We start from the raw sequence: 21,652 nt of genomic DNA on the forward strand, positions 1-21,652 counted from the left end.
CCAGGTTTTATTTATCCACTTACCAGTCAGTAGACATCTGAGTTGTTTCCACTTTTTGGTTGTTATGAATAATGCTGCTGTGAACCTTTGTGTACAGGTTTTTGTGTGGACATAGGTTTTTAGTTCTGTTGGCTGTATACCTAGAAGTAGAATTATTGGGTCGTATGGTAACTCCATGTGAAACATTTTGAGGAACTACCAAGCTGTTTTACAGAGTGAATGCACTATTTCATAAGCAGTGTTTGAGGGTTTCAATTTCTCCACATCCTCCCTAATGATTGTTGTTGGTCTTTATAGTTTTCACCATTCTAATGGGTGTGAAGTATCTCATTGTGGTTTTGGTTTACATTTCCCTAATGACTAATGATGTTGAGCAGTTTTTCATGTGCTTATTGACCATTTGTATATCTTCTTTGGGGAAATGTCTTTAAATTCTTTGCCCATCTTTTGAGTAATTTGACTTTTTGTTTTTCAATTGTGTTTTTTATTTATGCTTCATACCAGTTGCTTATCAGATATATGACTTACAAATATTTTCTCCCATTCCATGCATTGTCATCTCACTTTCTTGATGGTGTTCTTTTAAGCACAAAAATTTTAATTTTGATGAAGTCCGATTTATGCATTTTTTTCTTTGTTTCTTGTGCTTTTGGTGCCATATGTAAGAAACCATTGTCTAATTCGAGGTCATGAGGATTTATTCCTATGTTTTCTTCTGAGAGTTTTGTCTCTTACATTTAGGTCTGTGATTCATTTTCAGTTAATTTTTATATATGGTGTAAGGTAGGGAACCAACTTTATTTTGCATGTGGATATTCATCTGTCTCAGCACTATTTGTTGAAAAGACTATTTTCCCTCCATTGAATTGTTTTGACACCCTTGTCAAAAATGGTATAGTTATTTTTTAATTTTTTACTTGGCTACGTTACCAAATTCTGTTTTTTAACCTTTCTCATCAAAAATTCCAAATGTATAGAGTAGAGAGAGTAGTATAATAAATACCCATACACATGGCACATTGTTGTATCAATAATAATTAATATTTTGACGAGTTTAAAATATTGAGTGCTTGGTACACTTATACAGATACACACTCCTGTGTATTTATTTGTGTGTTTTTGGTTTAAGTGTTTACTTTAAAATTACTAATATCTGCCTTTTCATACTAAAATATGTTAGTGTGTTATCTCTAAAAATTAATGAAAATTTCCTGTATAATTCCAATGTAATTAATACAGCGAATAAAATTTTCAGTAATTTTTTAATACCATCTAAAATGTGTACTCCACGCTCAGATTTCCCCAGTTGTCTCACCAAAATGCTTAAATAGCTTTTTTGTTTAAACCAGGATCCAGTCAAGCACTGTTACATTTGCTTAAAATGTCACTTAGGTCTTTTAAAATCTAGAACAGCAAAGGACCTCACCCCTCCTCTTCCCGCTCCTCCAAGCTGCAACCCCCATCATGACACAGACGTGGTAAAGAGAGAAATTTTATCCTTGCAGCGCTTCCTACCTTCTGAATTTGTCTCCATGCATCCTGGTGTCATTTACCTTATGTCTCTATCTCCTGTATTTTCTATAAAGTGGAAGTTAGATTTAAGGGACTGATTAGATTACAGTAAACTATTTTGACAAGAATACTTGATAGACGTTGCTATGTATTTTATATTGCATTACACGAGAGGGCACGTAAAGTCTGGTTGCCTCATTCTTAGTATGCTGAGATTGATCACTTGTTTAAGAGGCTGACAACCCGACCTTTACATTGTGAGGTTATGGGTTGTCATTTTTTGCTTTTCCCTTGAACAGGTAATGTGTAGATGGGTATATTCAGCAAATTTTGATCAAGTAAAGTCATATTCTTTTTGATGTTCAAAGTATGTCCTAACTTTGGCCAGTAGGATCTCTTCTAAACTGATTCCCATGTCCTTTTATTACAAGCCCATTAGCATTGGAAAATTTCCTTGCCTTCTGGCACAAGATGGACCAGGCTTACTATATAGAATATTCCTTATCCCGGACCTGGAATTAGCTATTTCTCCAGGAGCTCTGATACCTTTTAGTGAGCATTGGTGTTTGGAGACCAAAATTGGGATGCTAGGACTTTTCGGTTGATTCTTTGGGTGATTTCTCAAGAAATAAATGATAATTAATGGCAGTTTTAGTTCTCCTTTTAAAATATCTATAGCTTGTTTTTTCTTTTTGTCTTTTGTGTTAGACAGAGTTTCTAAAATGTTTATGTAGTCCCTTGTGCTGTTCTCTACTGTAATGAGTATGCCTCTAGTATTTAGCCTCTGAGATTGGATTTCAGTTTAGAGATAATAATCCCTACTGTGTTAACGATGTATACGGTTCCTAGTTTACTAGCATTTTTGAAATGATCTCCTTTGAATTTTTAAAGTAATGAATTATATTAATTGATTTTCAGTTACTGAACCATTTCTGAGCCCTGATCAGTTTATTGTACATTATTCTTTTACTTTACCACTGACTGATTTGCTGTGATGACGTTTTATTTAGGATTATTTGTCCTAATCTCATGTTGCTTTGGAGAAATATCAAATCCCTCCTCTCACTTACCAGGAACATGCCACATGGCATTGCACATGTGCCCTAGTAACTAACTCCTAAGTTAGTATTGGAAACCTTTGTTAACGGAGTCTTGATGCACAAACACATCACGTGTCTTTTTTCACACAGCAGTTATGTGCAGTTTTACCCGATGAACCTTTTTTTAAATTAAACTTTTACTTTTAAAATAGTTTTAGATTTACAGAGAAGCTTCAAGGATAGTACAGAGTTTGCCATATTCACACCAAATTTCTCCTGTTGTTAACATCTTATGGTACTGTGGTACATTTGTTATAACTAATGAATGAATCAATATTGATGCATTATTAATGAAAGTTCATACTTTATTCAGATTTCCTTAGTTTTTACCTAATGTCCTTTTTTTGTTCAGAATCCCATCCAGGGTACCACATTACATTTAGTCATCGTGTCTCTTTAGGCTCTTCTTGGCTGTGATCGTTTCTTAGAATTTCCTTGTTTTCGATGACTTTGAGAGTTTCGAGAAGTACCAGTTACGTATTTTGCGGAATGTCCTTCAGTTTCGATTTGTTTGTTGTTTTTGTTGTTGGGTGTTTTGGGGAGGAAAACCTCAGAAGTTAAGTGCCGTTCTCATCACATCATAGCAAGGGTATAGGCTCCTCACATGACTTACCACTGATGATGCAGCTTAGATCACCTGGCTGAGGTAGTGTTGGCCAGTTTTCTCCACTATAAAGTTACTCTTTTTTTTCTTCCTTTCCATAGCGTGCTCTTTAGAAGGAAGTCACCGTGCACAGCCCACACTTACGGAAGTTATGCTCCACCGCCTCGAGGGGGAAATATAGATTATTTGGAATTCTTCTATGTGGGGTATTTGTCTATTCTCCTCCATTCATTTATTTACTCAGTCACTTACTTGTATCAGTGTGGATTCATGGATTTTTACTTTATCCTTTGGATTACGGTACAGTGATACTTTATTTTGTTGCTCAAGTTGTTTCATCTCTGGCAGTTGGGCACTCTTCCAGCCGGCCACCCTGCTCCTTTGTCACGACCCATCATTTGTTTTTTAAACACTTCCTTAGTTTTTGGCACCACAGAATGCTCCTAGCTCATTTTATATATTCCTTGTACCATTCCCAGAATCAGCCATTTCTCCAGGGAGCCCTGACTAATGGACTTCTGATTCACCTGTCCTGGAGGATGACTGCCCACCTTTCTGAGGGGCCTCCCAGTACAAAAAGTTCATTTTCGTACTCCATGTAATCTGTATTTTAAATTGGAACATTCCAAGTGTGCTGCAAAAATATGTTGAAAATCTCTGCAACCATCTTTGCATTATATGCTAACAAATAGACAGACTTTAAGCTTTAGAAATATTTTCAGTGATATAGCCATAATTGATTTGTAATTTTCTTTCTTTGGGTTTTGGTATCAGGGTTGTACCATCTTTATGAAATGAATTTATGAAGCTTTCCAGTGTTTTTTCAATTCCATAGGACAGTTTAAATATCATAGCAATATGTTTATGTATTTAGAGACATTGAAAATATTTTAAAATCACAAAAGATAATACAGATTTACTGTATACATTTCATAAAATATAGATCAACAAAAGGAAAACAGAAAAAGAACTTAAAATTCTACTTTGATGGTATCATTCAACAGGTTAATAGAGTATCCCTATTATAAAATAATAATACCTGATACATTTTTAAGAACCTAATAAATGTTACCTCTTTTTAGTAATAATGGTAGCAACAACAAACGACAGTTGATCTCTGTTTTATGACAAAAAAAATCTCTGAACTCAGAGTTAGAAAACCTAGATTTTTTTTTTTTTTTTTTTTTTTTTTTGGCTATGCTGCATGGCTTGCGGGATCTTAGTTCCCGACCAGGGATTGAACCCAGGCTCAAGGCAGTGAAAGCGCTGAGTCCTAACCACTGGACCACCAGGGAATTCCCAGGAATCCTAGATTCTAATTCATGTTTTTGGTCTTAATTTTTGTGGGCCTTTATCTTCAGTACTAGAATAGACATATAAAGTCCTTATTGGTTCTAAATTTGCTTATTTTGTTTCATATAAAAATAATCTCACACTTTATTTAAAGTATGCCACCAGTTACCACTTATTATATCATGCTGCCATCCCTGCTTGTCTCCTTTTTGTCTCATGCCACCATGCCATACCTTCCTCGATCCCTTGTATCCCTTCTGCCTGACTCCTGTCGGCCCTTCTGGACTCCTTTCACTCAACCTGCTGACGGTTGAGTCTCAGGGGTGGTGTCCAGACTGGTGTCATGTGGTTCAAGAGTAAAAGTAGGTAAAACAGTAAGACTAAACCATGTGTAGTCCAGCATGAGTTAATGCAGTACTGTGAAGGTAATCAAATATTATAAAATAATATTCAGAGATACACAAATTTTTAAATTCAGAGATACTCAAATTTTTAAATTCAGAGAAGGAAAGTTGGTATCATATTTTTTTGATAGTCATAAAAGTAGTTCAGAATTAAAAATAACATATTTGGGGCCTCCCTGGTGGCGCAGTGGTTGAGAGTCCGCCTGCCGATGCAGGGGATACGGGTTCGTGCCCCGGTCTGGGAGGATCCCATATGCCGCGGAGCAGCTGGGCCCGTGAGCCATGGCCGCTGAGCCTGCGCATCCGGAGCCTGTGCTCCGCAACGGGAGAGGCCACAACAGTGAGAGGCCCGCATACCGCAAAAAGAAAAAAAAAAAAAATAATAACATATTTGTATAGGATTTTAAGAGGGGTGGAATAGAGAGCGTTGGAGGGAGATGCAAGAGGGAGGGGATATGGGGATATATGTATATATATAGCTGATTCACTTTGTTATAAAGCAGAAACTAACACGCCATTGTAAAGCAATTAAACTCCAATAAAGATGTTAAAAATAAAATAAAATAAAAGATGAGAAAATATGGGGGAAAAAAGTGCTTTCTTCTATTTAATCTCATTTATTCCTGACAAAAATTCTGTGAATCCTTTCTATCTTATAAATGAGGAAACAGGAAGATCACATGATTTGTTTAAGGTCACTTATCTGATAGGTAGCAAATCTAGACATCAAGCCCAATTCTTGTCTTATGTGTAATACCATAGTTCTTTAATTAACTGCATATTCTTGTAAATGAAGAAAATATTTTACACATTTAGACATTTTTCAATTTATGTAGTTCTTTTAAATGAGACATTTGAAGATAGACCTATAACTATGATTTGAAATGTGAACGTTTTTGGGGATAATGTTAATAGTACAATGTCGACTCTTTAAACTACAGTAACTTGAGAAAAGTAAAATCTAAGTATTCTTTTTTTTTTTTTTTTTTTTTTTTTGTACGCGGGCCTCTCACTGTTGTGGCCTCTCCCGTTGCGGAGCACAGTCTCCGGACGCGCAGGCTCAGCGGCCATGGCTCACGGGCTTAGCCGCTCCGCAGCATGTGGGATCCTCCCGGACTGGGGCACAAACCCGTGTCCCCCTGCATCGGCAGGCGGACTCTCAACCACTGCGCCACCAGGGAAGCCCTAAGGATTCTTTTGAATTTTGTAAAAAGAATGACAAATAAATGTCACTCAACTTAAATGTAAGAATACTAGTCCAGGTTGAAGACTACACTTTTGCAGTGCCTTTGAGTGCTAGCAGGTGGCGGGAGTGCACTGCACAGCTGTTTCTGCAATATTTATGAGCTTCTGGCATAAGACTATATAATTTTTGACCATTAAAATATTAATGTGAACAATGAGTTTTAAAACAGTTGTCACAGTAATGATCAGCATTGCTGCCACATGTTTTTGACTGCTTCTTACGTAAAAAACTAGAACACAAATTTTTTAAATGGTAAATTTTTAAATGTATTGTGAAACATCATGATTTTATTGAAAGAGTTTTAGAAGGGAAAATCACTACCTGTTCAGTATCTGAATGTAAAATCTATTTCTTTCTCTGTACTGTATCTCTATGCATGCAGATATACATATATTTTCATAATTATAATGTAGGTACGTTTTATGATTTTCTTATAGGTAATTCTCCATATTGCTAACCATCAGAGTCATCATAAAACTGCTTATTTTATCCATCAAGCTAATAACCTGGTTGTTGACATAAATTCTTTTCAGGGGACTGTGGTAATTTCACACTGCCTACCTGTGGGATTGATATTTAATAGTCAGTGTTCTTACTAATGTTCTTTGAGTGCATTTATATTTGTTTTCTTATTTCCTATTTTTTCTGTCCAAATAAAAAAACTCACTGTGCTTAAAAAAGAAACAACGTATCCTCCCTTTTTTAAATTTATGTATTCATTCAGCCAATATGTTGCATGCTTTTTAGGTGCTAGGTCATTGCCAGGAACAAGACGGTTATTGTTCTTACTCTCAAGGGTTTGCAGTCTAGTGGGAAAATAAATAAGCTCTTATGCTATGGTTGTCTTGAATGAAATGCAGGGTTATTGAAGCTAGAGGGAAGAAATAGGTGGGATTTCAAAATCTTATTTAGCCTTTTCATACAGTTCTGATTTTTGCTTATTCTTAATGCTCTCCATGGAAAACTAGTCTGTTGTTTACCTTATTTACCTGTATTGTAGTCTCTAACCTGTTTTCCTGGATCAAGCCTATTCATCTCTAGATAATACTTTTCAGCCCAAGCCATAATTCTCTGCAAATTAAAAAGTATGTTCATTTATTCCAGCATTTTCCAAAATATGTTTTAAGGAAGACTAATTTCATGAATTGTCCCTTGAAAAGTGGAATCTGAGGTTAAATAAATTTTGGAATTATTGCATAACAATGCTGCATCTTGAAATTCAGCATGCTCTTTAACATGTTGCCTCCTCTAAGAAATCCTGCTGTGAAGAACCTAGTTTAACTCAACATTTCCTAGATGGACTCAATAGAACCAGCCTTTTTAAAGAAATCATTCTTTTTAGCAGCCTGTGGGACTAGTATTAACATTTTGAGAAATGTTGAGCTGAATTATTTCAAATGTTTTGACCCTTCATGGATGCTGTATTCTGGCTTCCATGAGACATCTGTAGCTTTTAAAATAGTTGCCCCTGGGACTTTCCTGGTGGCACAGTGGTTAAGAATCTGCCTGCCAAAGCAGAGGACATGGGTTTGATCCCTGGACGGGGAAGATCCCATATGCGCGGAGCAGCTAAGCCCATGTGCCGCAACTACTGAGCCTGTGCTCTAGAGCCCGCGAGCCACAACTACTGAGCCTGCAGGCCACAACTTCTGAAGCGCACGCACCTAGAGCCTGTGCTCCACAACAAGAGAAGCCACCACAATGCGAAGCCTGCGCACTGCAACGAAGAGTAGCTCCTGCTCGCTGCCACTAGAGAAAGCCCGCGCACAGCAACGAAGACCCAACGCAGCCAAGAATAAAAAAAATAAAATAAAATAAAAGCTCCTAAACAGTTGCAGTGATATGGGTCTCATAATTGCGTGGTAGAAATTCTTAAAGCCCCTATGTTTCATCCATTTATTTTTTATAAACAGCTTTACTGACACTAATTGAGTTGAATTCTAATAGTTAGTAATACTCATAAGCACTGTAATTTCATTTATTTAAGAGACATGTCATTGGTTCTTTTAGGAAAGGTACTAATGCCCAGAACTTTCAAAGAACTCCAAACACTTTGCTCCCGCTTTTTTTTCCATGAGTAAGATCAGGCTTCATGATACTTGTGAATTACTAATTCTGTAAAGGAAGGAGTTTGAAAAAGTTTCTTTTGATGTTAGTATAAATAATTTTGCCACTGTTTTCTCATTATACAAAGTATATAAAGTAATTAAAAATTTTTTTTCTTGTATTTTTAAGGTTAAACTTTCCAGTTTGAATTTAGATGATCACGCAAAGAAGAAACTTATTAAACTTGTAGGAGATCGATACTGCAAGAGCACAGATGTGCTTACCATCAAGACAGATAGGTAAAGGAAGAAAAGTTCAGCAGATCTGTCACATGTGTTGCTTTATTGTTCTCCAGTCCCCTGGCAGTCCTTGTATTAACCTGTTAGGTCAGAGAAGTTGTCTCATTCATATTTTTAATATCCTCACACTAGCCTCCTGTTGCTGTGATCTTTATGTGCATGGAGAGGCTTGCCTAGCTGAGTTAAATTGTTATTTTTAATATATTTGTTTATGTAAAATGCAGGGAAGATGTTAAACGGAAATGGAAGAATCGCTTGCCAGTGAGTAATACTTAAACAGGTTTCTGCAAAGTCACAGTATAGAAATCTTATATTTCAAAATCAAAATTATTAAATTAAATATGGAAATTCATCAAGGTATTTTTGTAAATAAGCAGAATTTCAGTGCTAGCATAGAAGTTTGTAAAAGCAGTATTAAATTTATTGTATATGAATTTATAAATTAGGTCATTTGAGGTAAAGAAAGGCTATTGGTATGTTTTTGCTAAATGGTTATTTTATTTCTAGAATTATTCTTTGGTTGTTTCTAAATTATGTCAAAATATAAAGAAAAACAAGTGGGCAGATATCCTCTCTCCCTCCTTATCCTAATTTCAAAGCATTTGGAGGTGTCAATATCAATTAGGTTTTATGTTTTGCTTCTTAGTGGTATAAAGAAGTAGCATGACATACATACAGAGATGGCAACAGTGTGGAGGTGGGAAAAGCTTGGGAACTGTGATTTTAGATTATTACCATATAGGAGAAATAAAATTGAAATTTATGAATAATATCTTTTTGCTAGCTTTAACTTTAGAGAATGTAAAATAATGCTGTGTTTTTAGTTTGTGCAATTTTTAAAAATACTTTTAAAATGTTATTGTTAGAAATTCTGTAAGTTTCTGATAATTTTTTTTGCTAAATTTATAAGTGTCAGTGTGTTGTGTGTGTGTGTGTGTATGTTTTATGGTAACAACTTTGTAGAATAGAGGACTATTAAACCTAAGTACAGAATAAACAGAGTCCAGTTAAAGTCAATTGTCATAATAACTTTATATTTAAAGAAATTAGAAGTAATTATTTCCTTTTCTATATTATTTTATTAGCCTAAAAGTTAATGCCAGCTCTTATTTATGTAGAAATTTTATCTAATATTAGGTCATTAGTTTCATTTTAAATATGATAGCAAAAAATTATAGCATTGTGTAGTGTAGCTCATTTTTAAAAGAATCAGCTCTGGGGAAATCAGGGTGAACATTTAGATTAGCATCAGTCTCTCTGTATTCTTTAAATGAACTCAGCAGGTATGTTCACACCATCGCAGACTCTTAGCCCTGAGATCGTGAAGGACACTTGGATTGGACACATTCATATTAAAAATAGTGTAAAGCTATTATCAGATATAAATAACTTTGTTAGTGATGAAAGCAAAGATATCCTCTAAATGAAAGTAAAAATAACATCAGTGTTCAATATCCTCAAGTCATAAACTACATAGATCATTTTTATTCCAATAACGGAATTTTCCTAAGTCAGATAGGGAATTCCTGAATATAAGTTATCCTTTGTATTTAGTATTTGTATACTTTGCAAACTTTTCCATGTACTGAATTTTTAGAATTTTGACTTCCTCCCTCTCTCTTTTAAGGTGCCCCTTAAAGAGACAGAATTATGATTATGCAATGTATCTACTAACAGTTTTATACCATGAGTCTTGGGTAAGTGATTGTGTATGAATGTTTAATAACTTTGTCATTGTAATTTGGATATGTTAACCTTTCAAAACAGTCTGTGTAGCCAGCACTCAGATGAGTGTTTAATGAACCACTATTTAAGCTAAGGACATGTGAAATGTTATAGATAACTCCTACTGACATTGAAAGTGAAGATCTTGAAATAGATAATTCAGTCCATCTGAGGACCTTCAGAAATCAGATGACTAAAATGCCTTTAAAGTTCAGAGTTTCTGACTTAGGCTAAAAAATTCAGAATTTTTTACTTTTTGTTTGTTTGTATGACTTTAGGTGAAAGTTGTCAATGTTATGGAAGGGAGATCATCATCTATATTACTTGAACTATATAATTCATCCTGTTATTCAAATAAACTATAGAACAAAGCTCCCAAACTTTGTAGAAAGTTACTTTAAATGTTTATTTAAATCTTAGTTATCAAATAGCCTTTCATGTGAACATTTCACTGGTATACATTAGAGACAATTAAGGGCAACTAATTATTTAAATAGTATAAAAACAGTCTTGTGTCTGACTAAATTTATTGAGTTTTAGTATAAATATACACATTTATGAGGAAGATTTTGCTGTGAATGAGCATCAACTCATTTAAAGTTGGTAACAAATATGTTTTGGTAACTCAGTTTTATATAATATTTTTAAAAATTGAAATAATTTTAGATATGCACACAAATTAAAATTTTTGAAGCTTGCCCAACATAGACATGGGACTTAATAGCATTTCATGTTGGGAACATTTGAAGGAATGGAGGTAGCTGGAGAAAGAGTCACTCTGTTTAGATGCTCAAAGGACTTCATATGAAAGAAGAGTTAGATTTGTTTTTCATGACTTTTAAGGGTACAGCAAAGTAGAAGCAATAGTGAGACAGATTTATTTACTGAATAAAATCTCTCTACAAGATTCATCTAAAGATAGAGTGGGCTGCTTTAATAGGTAGAAGATGTTCCATCCATTGGCTACTTAGTGGGGATATGACAAAAGGAACGTACTCTTTGGATGTTAGTTGCATTAGATGATCTTTGGCATCTCCTTTCATCCCTAAGAAATTCCGTGAACACGTACAGCTGTTCTTACAGATTTCATTGATGTTAATAATAAAACAGTTGTAGCACAAGGGGATGAGTGGAAAATTAAAATAAAAAATAAAACTTTGTTGCGAGGTTAGTAAAGAACAGAAAGTAGCTGGTAGCTCTTCTCTGTTTTTGAGGTATTCTAATTATCATAATTCATCTCGATTTTCTAGTTCCTAGCTTCAGAAGCAACATCATAATAGCAGTTAACCTCTTTCCTGTCAACTGATTTTATAAATGTCTTTGGCTTGAGGTCATTAAGTTCCCTTTTGAACCAGCAACATGGCTGAATTAGCTTCAGCTCTACGGCTGCTGCTTAAAGAGTTAATACCAAACAATAAAAGCCAACCAGTTTTGAGTCTCTTATTTTGCCAGCAGCCTGTAAAATGAATTTGCCCCAAAGGAAATGACAGGCATAAATAAATTCAGTGAAAGTTGACTTACTGGATTCTTTCTGTGGTTCCATGACATAAAATCCAAACAAGTTTGTATTCTGGATTCATGCAAGAAGCCTTTGATCTTAATGCTAATTACTTTGATGCCAGAGTAAGTAGCCACATACAACTGTCTTAAACAGAATTAAATAATTCCTATATTAAACTTGGCTCTTGATCCTTTCTAAACAAGTACCATCAGTGAAGAAGCTTTAAGAGAATGCAGATGAGCCATGAAATTTTGCAGAGCTGGTGGAACAGAATTTTTATTGAATTGAAACTTTTTTCCTTCACCAGCGTGGAATTCATACTTGAAATTGATGTTACCACCTGGTATTTAATCACATATTTAAAGAGCCCCTTTTAATTCATTCCTTCATTTTTAAGGCTAGTTTCAGAGCATTTAATACCTAAAAGCTAAGCTCTGTGGAGGTTACCTCTAAGTAGCATTGAGAGAAAGTAGTTGGTAGTTTTATGTAACATAATGCTGAAACTTCTCTGAAAAGGTATGCATTTAGACCAATATAAGAAAGTTACTGTGGTGTGCTATTCAAAACAGTTCAACTATATATAGAATTATTAAAGTAGAAGTTGTTGACTTCTAAAACAATAAAATGGGTTTATTCGGGAAGAGCAAAGAATTGCTATTTGGGACATGCAGTTTATGGTGAACCTGTAGATAAGTCCAGAGAACAAAGAAAAGGGAGCCTGCTTTTATAGGGGAAAGGAGGGAGTTGGGAGGGGCTGTTCTAAATGAAAGTTCAAGGGAGGAAAGTAGGAGTTTAGGGTGGTGATGACTTCATTTACAGAACTGAGATGTTTCTCATTGCCTGGGCTGTTGCTGAGCAAGGAGAAATTCTTCCTTTGGGATTGTAAAGTAGTTGCACCTTCTGTTTGAGAGTGCAGGGTGTGCTTCCTCCAGTGGGGCATGTAAGAGAAGGTCAGTGCATGCAAATAATGGAGTGTGAGGATGCATGAGAGCTCCCTCTGCAGGCCATTCCCAACTCTTAACTTTAATTGAGGTTTTCTTTATTAATTTTCATATTCAAAAGGCATAGACTTCACAAAGCATAGACTTCAGGCGTAGAGTCTTAGTAATGCTTCCAGAATGATTATTGCAGTGCTAAGAAGGTACTGAGAAACAGATATACATTAAACCATTTATTCTTCAGCTGTTCAAAGAAGCAAAGAGACGTGTAGAAATTTGGTTTAATATTTCAGTATTACACAGTGTTAGCATAGAAGTGAATTAGGTTTTAATCTTTGGAACCATTCAGATTTGGATTTGAATCCCACTACTTGTTAACTGTGTAACCTTGGCCATTCATTTAACATCAGGCTCAGATTAAGGGCTTTTGGATAGATCAGGGAGAATTTATGTGAAATGTCTGGTGAATAGTGGGTGCTCATTAAATGGTGGCTATTAACGTTGTTAACTACTGAAATGAAGAAAGATTTATCTTAGAATTTCAAATTCATTTATTTCCAATTTCTGTGTATAGCTCACATTTAACTTGACAAAGACTTTATGCATATCCAGTCAGCTCTGTGCCCTATTGTATTTGAATTTTTCCAACATGTATCTGACTCACATTCTGCCGCAACTGATAATAAATGTTAACTTTGTTGCATGTTGTTCTTTAAACCTTCCACAAGTGATTTGGTTAAGAGATGATTGAATGAAGCATTTTCCAAAGTGACTTGCACAAAAGATAAATTAAAACACAGACAGTGGTGGGGGAAAGAAAATAAACATTTGCTTTAGAAAATGTAGAGATCTGAAATCAGATTCAAAGGGTTCTTGGGTGATTTTGATATTTAATTACTAATGGTTGCTTTTTAAAATTTGAATTTTTGGCTGTCTAATGTGGACTTCATGATAGTCTTGTTGCCAGTCAGAAATATATCTAGGTTTGGTTCTGAAAAGTCATGTAACAAAATGGATAAAAGGGATAATTTTATACTCAGAGTTTATTTTTAAAGGGGACCTTATTGCAAGTATTTCTGATAAAAATGATGAATCCTTTTGCAGAGCCATAATTGCCATTTAGTCTAGTGGTTTATGAGTTCATAGTGATCTTTTGTGTGTGCTCACATACACATAGATTTCCAGGTTATATCAGAGAATGCTTGAATGACGTTTATTGTTTTCTTTTCTTAGCCTTCATCAATGATTTTGTTCTTGTTTACAAGGTACAGTGATAGGTACCGTTCGGATTATCAAAATGAATGAGCCTCTGTTTTAGGTACCTTTATTCCTAGAGGGATTTGGTGGTTATAATATAGTCTTTTTCACTAGGTAAGAGAGGTTGGAACATAGTGCTGTGAGAGGCGCATACAAGGATTAATTCTCCCTTGAAGCATCATGGACGTGGTGACTGGTTTTGGAAGATGGGTAGGAGTGTGCGGTAGGTGAAGGACTCGAGGCCTGGTGGGTTTAGAGAGCAGGCAGAAGTTTGGTGTGGCCAGGGTACACGACCAACAGGGCCGAGGGAGGAGATGAGACTGAAAAATAATTCAGAGCCAGGCTGTGAACAGGTAGTAGAGCTTCTTTACAGAGTGTAGATTTGTATCCAGAGGGCAATATTGAACTGATGTAGTAGCATTTTACTGGGTGTGTGAAAAGGCACCTCTTTCAGTGGTTCAGTGTTGATGAAAGAGTAAGCCATTCTCATGGCAAATCTTAAGTGTGCTTTCATTAAAATGAACTGTTTGATGAGCAGATGTTTACTGGTTGCCTCTTATTTGCTTGGTGTTGTTGGATATGGAGATTAATACCTAAGGAGAAAACACTGTCTCTTCTGTTGAGGAACACTAGTAAAAGCAAGTTGGTTTAGTAATAAATATTATAAAAAATGTTATAAAGGTTATATAATTTACTATTTAATTTTTTATTTTTCTCTACTTATTTTTTTCTTGTATATCCTTCAAGGCTTTGATACCCACTCGAACCTCTCTTTTTTAACTGAGATATTATTGACATGTAATATCTTATTTTCAGGTATACAGCATAATGATTGTGTGTGTGTGTGTGTGTGCATATATATAAAACAAAATGATCACCACAATATGTCAGCTTAACATCCATTACCACACAAAGTTAATAAAATTTTTTTTCCTGTGATGACAACTTTTAAGATTTACTCTCTTAGCAACTTTCAAGTATACGATATAGCATTCTTGACTGTAGTCACCAGGCTGTATACATTATATCCCCATGACTTACTTATTTTATAACTGGAATCACCTTCACCCATTTTGCCCACCTTCCACCCCCAGCCTCTGGCAGCCACCAATTGTTCTCTGCTTCTGTGAGTTCAGCGTTTTTTTGTTTCTTTTCTGTTCTTTTAGATTCCACACATAAGTGAGATCATAACAGTGTTTGTCTTTCTCTGTCTGACTTATTTCACTTAGCATAAGGCCCTCAGGGTTCATCCCTGTTGTCGCAAATGGCAGAATTTCCTTCTTTTTTTATGGCTGGATGATATTCCATTGCATATATATGCACCACTTACTCTTTATCCATTCATCCATTCATGGACACTTAGGTTGTTTCCATGTCTTGGCTATTATAAATAATGCTTCTGTGAACATGGGAGTGTAGACATCTTTTCAAGCTAGAGTTTTCATTTCCTTCAGATAAATACCCAGAAGTGGAATTGCTAGGTCATATGGTAGCTCTGTTTTTAGTTTTTTGAGGAACCTCCATACTGTTTTCCATAGTGGCTGCACCACTTCACATTCCCACCAACAGTGCACAAAGGTTCTCTTTCCACATCCTCACCAACACTTGTTATTTCTTGTCTTTTTGGTAACAGCCATTCTGATGGGTGTGAGGCGGTATCATTGTGGTTTTGATTTGCATTTGCCTGATGATTAGTGATGTTAAGCACCTTTTCAGGTGTCTTTTGGCCACCTGAATGTCTTTCTTGGCAAAATGTCTATTCAGATCCTCTGCCCATTTTTAATTTAATTTTATTTTTTTTTAATTTTTTTTTTCGGTACGCGGGCCTCTCACTGCCGTGGCCTCTCCCGTTGCAGAGCACAGGCTCCGGACGCGCAGGCTCAGCAGCCATGGCTCACGGGCCCAGCCGCTCCGCGGCATGTGGTATCTTCCCAGACTGGGGCACGAACCTGCGTCCCCTGCATCGGCAGGCGGACTCTCAACCACTGTGCCACCAGGGAAGCCCCCTCTGCCCATTTTTTAATCAGGTTTTTTTTTTTTTTTTTTTTTTTTTTTTGCTATTGGGTTGTATGAGTTCTTTATATATTTTGGATATTAATCCTTTATCAGATATATTTGAGCCTCTTATTCTTTGACTCCTACTCTGCATAGATAGCAAATTATACTGTCTTGTTTTCTTGACTACAAAAGTTGCCTTAGTCCATGTTCCATGGGTTTTTTTCCCTGTATGTTTTGTCCTTTTAACTAATCTTGTAAGACTCTCATTAACATGCATCTGATCTTACTGTATTTTGTTCTTCAGAATATCTGGGTCAGTGCTAGGTAACTACATGTTTAATAACATTTAATAATATTAAACTAAATGTTTAATAACAGCCATTGAAACATTGTCTATTCTTTTGGAGATCCAAAAATGGACTTTTGAAGTAGGTTTTCAACTTAAAAAGTAAAGTGACAGAGTAACAAAGAAACTCCCTTTCAGTAATTTAAAATGTAGCATACTTGTTAGATGTTAGCAATAATTAGCTTACTGGTATAGCTTTTTAATGATCTATTAATAAAATTATTAATAATCAATAATTATGCCCAAATTTTAAGAAATATCTTTGCAACAGTTTGAGATACTTAATTTTCATGGATGTATGATTTGGGGCTATACATAGGTCAGGTTTGTTTTTCATTTGATTATGTGTTTTTTCAAATATTTAAAGGAAAAGTGTTCTAATGCTGTATTATTTTGGAAGTTCCCTACAAACATTTGCTTCTGTGAGTTTAATTCATGATGCTAATTTATATTTGACAATGTTAATATGTTAATGGAATCTGTAGGATAATATTGGCTACTCCTAGCAAGATACATCTCTTTAAGGTGGAATGTACTTATGCATAAACTTACATATTAACTAATTATGCATAAACTAATATTACAGTCTTCATTAAAGAAAAACAACTAGTTAAACATATTAATTGAGCTACCATGAAGAGTCTGAGCATTCGTGATAGACTAGTACCAGTAAAGAGTGTTTGCATGTTACCTTTCACTTGATTCCAGACAAATGGAACATCTGGTCTTTGTTTTAAAAGTGGATCTGTGGTGTTGCTTGGAGAGTCAACTGTGTCTCTGTCTCTGACTTTTTTTCACCTCTGTGCTGTTTCAAATGATCACCTTGGATGAATACAAAAAGGAAACCAAAAAGTGGGTGGGGGTGAAGGAGGAGTTGTTCCATTTTTTTAAAGTGCTTTAAAATACTGTGTCTTTTTTTTTTTAACAACAGAAGCATTTAGCATGGCCACCCATTTTAAATTAGTGCTAACTTTAAAGATCAGGAGTCAAAAAATTTATCTGTTACAACTTCTTCATTATATTCACTGAGAAATTAAGACTTAGAGGAGAGATCAAGCATTTTGCACAAGGCCACAGAGTTTGTGAACCTAAGGAACTGAGACCTGAACTGCAGCTTCACAGTTTCATATGCTTTCCATGGTATCATATTACTTAGTTTTATTCAACTTTGACCTCCTTGATAAAATATTAGGAAATAAAAGAGATGAAATCAAACCCGAACTTCAGCTGCTAGTTCTCAGACTTAGCTATTAATTGAAAATTTATCTGTCTCCATAACCGGTTTTCAGCTGGGGCTTGCATCAGACTCACCTGTGAAGCTTTTCTGAGCTACAGATGCTTAGAAATTTGATTCCCTGCAGAATCAAAATATCTAGAGGTGAGACCCAGACATATTTTATTCTAAAGGCTCTGTTGCTGAGCTCTTGATTGTGAATAATTTCCCTAGTCTTTGAGTATTGTTAATAAAGAAACTGATTAGAAGGTTGGTATATCTCTTTTAAGACAGTTTTTGTACATGGACTTAGTGTCAGCACTGAGGGTGTGGTATGGGAATTAGAATGAAAAGGGCAAGAAAAAGGAAGTATTTGTGTATCATACATGCATAGATTTTCTTTGAATTCTTTTTTTTTTTTAGTATCTTTATTGGAGTACAATTGCTTTACAATGTTGTGTTAGTTTCTGTTGTACAACAAAGTGAATCAGCTATAAGTATACATATATCCCCATATCCCCTCCCTCTTGAGTCTCCCTCCCACCCTCCCTATCCCACCCCTCTAGGTCATCACAAAACATCAAGCTGATCTCCCTGTGCTATGCAGCAGCTTCCCACTGGCCATCCATACATTTGGTAGTGTACATATGTCAATGCTACTCTGTCACTGCTACTCTCTCACTTCGTCCCAGCTTCCCCTTCCCCCGCTGTGTCCTCAAGTCCATTCTCTACATCTGTGTCTTTATCTCTGCCCTTCCACTAGGTTGATCAGTACTGTTTTTTTAGGTTCCATACATGTGCATTAGCATACAGTATTTGTTTTTCTCTTTCTGACTTACTTCACCCTGTATGACAGGCTCTGGGTCCATGCACCTCATTACAAATAACTCAGTTTCGTTCCTTTTTATGGCTGAGTAATATTTCGTTGTATATATGTGCCACATCTTCTTTATCCATTCATCTGTTGATGGACATTTAGATTGCTTCCATGTCCTGGCAAATGTAAATAGTTTTGCAGTGAACATTGTGGTACATGTATCTTTTTGAATTATGGTTTTCTCAGGGTATATGCCCAGCAGTGGGATTGCTGGGTCACACGGTAGTTCTATTTTTAGTTTTTAAGGAACCTCCATACTGTTCTCCATAGTAGCTGTATCAATTTACATTCCCACCAACAGTGCAAAAGTGTTCCCTTTTCTCCACACCCTCTCCAGCATTTATTGTTTGTAGATTTTTTGATGATGGCCATTCTGACCAGTGTGAGGTGATACCTCATTGTGGTTTTGATTTGCATTTATCTGATGATTAGTGATGTTGAGCATCTTTTCATGTGTTTGTTGGCAATCTGTATGTCTTCTTTGGAGAAATGTCTGTTTAGGTCTTCCACCCATTTTTGGATTGGGTTGTTTGTTTTTTGCATATTGAGCTGCATGAGCTGCTTGTAAATTTTGGAGATTAGTCCTTTGTCAATTGCTTCATTTGCAAATATTTTCTCCCATTCTGAGGGTTGTCTTTTTGTCTTGTTTATGGTTTCCTTTGCTGTGCAAAAGCTTTTAAGTGTCATTAGGTCCCATTTGTTTATTTTTGATTTTATTTCCATTACTCTAGGAGGTGGATCACAAAGGATCTTGCTGTGATTATGTCAAAGAGTGTTCTGCCTGTTTCCTCTAAGAGTTTTATAGTGTCTGGCCTTACATTTAGGTCTTTAATCCATTTTGAGTTAATTTTTGTGTATGGTGTTAGGGAGTGTGCTAATTTCATTATTTTACACATAGCTGTCCAGTTTTCCAAGCTCCACTTACTGAAGAGGCTGTCTTTTCTCCATTGTGTATTCTTGCCTCCTTTGTAAAAGATGAGGTGACCATATGTGCGTGGGTTTATCTCTGGGCTCTCTATCCTGTTCCGTTGATCTATATTTCTGTTTTTGTGCCAGTACCATACTGTCTTGATTACTGTAGCTTTGTAGTATACTCTGAAGTCAGGGAGCCTGATCCTCCAGCTCCGTTTTTCTTTCTCAAGATTGTTTTGGCTATTCGGGGGTCTTTGGTGTCTCCATACAAATTGTAAAATTTTTTGTTCTAGTTCTGTGAAAAATGCCATTGGTAATTTGATGGGGATTGCATTGAATCTGTAGATTGCTTTGGATAGTATAGTCATTTTCACAATGTTGATTCTTCCATTCCAAGAACACGGTATATCTTTCCATCTGTTTGTATCGTCTTTGATTTCTTTTATCAGTGTCTTACAGTTTTCTGCATACAGGTCTTTTGTCTCCTTAGGTAGGTTTATTCCTAGGTATTTTATTCTTTTTGTTGCAGTGGTAAATGGGAGTGTTTCCTTGATTTCTCCTTCTGATTTTTCGTTGTTAGTGTATAGGAATGCCACCAGAAAACTACTATAGCTAATCAGTGAATTTGGTAAAGTAGCAGGATACAAAATTAATGCACAGAAATCTCTTGCACTCCTATACACTAACATAGATTTTTTTTGACTTGACGTGGTAGGCAGTAGGCAGCTGTTCTTGAGTGGGTTGATGATACAGTAAAGTAACACTTCTCATATCTATTTGCCTTCAGGTAAAACTTCATTTTATATCTGATGCTCAGGAGCCTATCATATACTTAAAGGCCATTAAGAAAAATTCCCACCCAGTGGCTGAAGTCATGAACCTTGAAAGTTACGCTGTTTTCTTCCCTCCCCCTCTCCCCTGATATCTCATAAGTCACCAGGTCTTTTCAGTTTTAGCTTTTAAATATCTGTTAAAACTATTTTCTCCTCTTTGTCCCTACTGCTACTATCCTGATATGGGTCTTTATCATTGTTTACCTGAATAACTATAATAGCCTTATTGATTTTCCTGTCTCATCCATGTTCCAGATTGCTGTTAAAGTAATTATTCTAAAAAGCAAGACTGCTGTATCATATCCCTTTATAAAATCCTTCAGTGGTTCCCCATTACCTAGCATAAAATCTAAACTACTTAGTATGTCTATTCACAGCAATTTACCACCTCATTACCAGCTACTCAGGAATTGTAGTTTATGTATCCTGTACCATAATGAACATAATGTGTTCTTTCATAACTTTGCATAAGCTGTTTTCTTTGCTTATAATCCCTTTTCAAATTGATCAGACTTGCAAATTCATAGGAATCCTTTAATACACCTCAGATGTAACCTGTCTCAGATGTTTCTTCCCATCCTTTTTCCCTTCTCCCTCTGTCAGTTAGCATTCCTTTTATTGCTTTTATGGTAATTGCCTGTATACATGTCTGCCCAGCTCCATTAGACTGTGAGGTCACTGAGGACAGGACTGTGTATTTCATTCATCTTTGTATTCCCAGCATCTAGTACAATGTCTGGCATATCAGCATTCAGTAAATTTTTAAAAAACTGATCTGATTTGAATTGAATTCCTTGACATACTCAGTTAAAAATTTAGCTTTGATAACTAAAAGTATTGGCAGTAGCTTTTTAATCCATTATGGATATTTACTTCTTCCTATTTTTTATGATTTTCAAGTAACTTGAATTTTTTTAATTGGTAAAACTGTTTTTCCTCATCTAGCACAATGCCTTACTTGTAATCATGAGAAGTGGAATATTACTGTGATTCATGTTCTAGGCAAAGGGAGTTATAAATAAGATGGTAGAAGGTGACACATATGTGTATTTAGTGGAACAGATACTTCTTTGCTTTCTATTAGATTGGAGTTCACTGACCATTGCATGAAGTAGCTATTGTGTTCTTCTTTGTATTGAATTCATGCCTACAAGGAGAAAAAAGATGATAGGGTCAAATTAAGTTATTCTTTTGTTCTTTTTTCCGTGTTTCTATGTTCCTTGGAACACATTCTGCCACTAAGAAGCAGTATGATTTGGGGCAGATTATTTATTTGCTCTGGGCTCCAATTCCCTGATTTGAAAACAGGTAGTAATAGTACTGCCTCATAGGGTTGTTATGAAAGTTAAATGAATTAATATATGTAAGGTGCTTACTCATCCCATGTCACTTTCCTCACCTTGGCCTTCATTCAGGCCTGAATGTCCTAAGCTCGTTCCTGCCTCCAGCCTTTATGGATGCTCTTTCCTCTGCTGGGATCACAGTCTTCATCTGCCCGGTTCCTCCTCAACTCTAGGTTTCCTACTAGATTGGCAGTTCCAGGGCAAG

General features: G+C 35.7%; 1 protein-coding gene across 2 annotated transcripts in view; it reads left to right on the forward strand.

The window, feature by feature from the left end:
* Window positions 1-21,652, forward strand: part of MRPS35 (mitochondrial ribosomal protein S35) — a 46,426-nt gene that overhangs the window by 17,950 nt on the left and 6,824 nt on the right. The window contains exons 6-7 of one of the 2 annotated variants that reach the window (XM_081249215.1): window positions 8,395-8,504; window positions 10,132-10,201. The exons of the other annotated variant lie outside the window; for it this stretch is intronic. Of the exons in view, the coding sequence (XP_081105341.1) occupies window positions 8,395-8,504; window positions 10,132-10,201 (180 nt within the window). The remainder of the gene's footprint in view (window positions 1-8,394; window positions 8,505-10,131; window positions 10,202-21,652) is intronic. 2 annotated transcript variants of the gene reach the window in all.

The sequence above is a fragment of the Mesoplodon bidens genome (assembly GCF_964165515.1).
Source record: "Mesoplodon bidens genome assembly, chromosome: 11".
Taxonomy (NCBI): Eukaryota; Metazoa; Chordata; class Mammalia; order Artiodactyla; family Ziphiidae; genus Mesoplodon; species Mesoplodon bidens.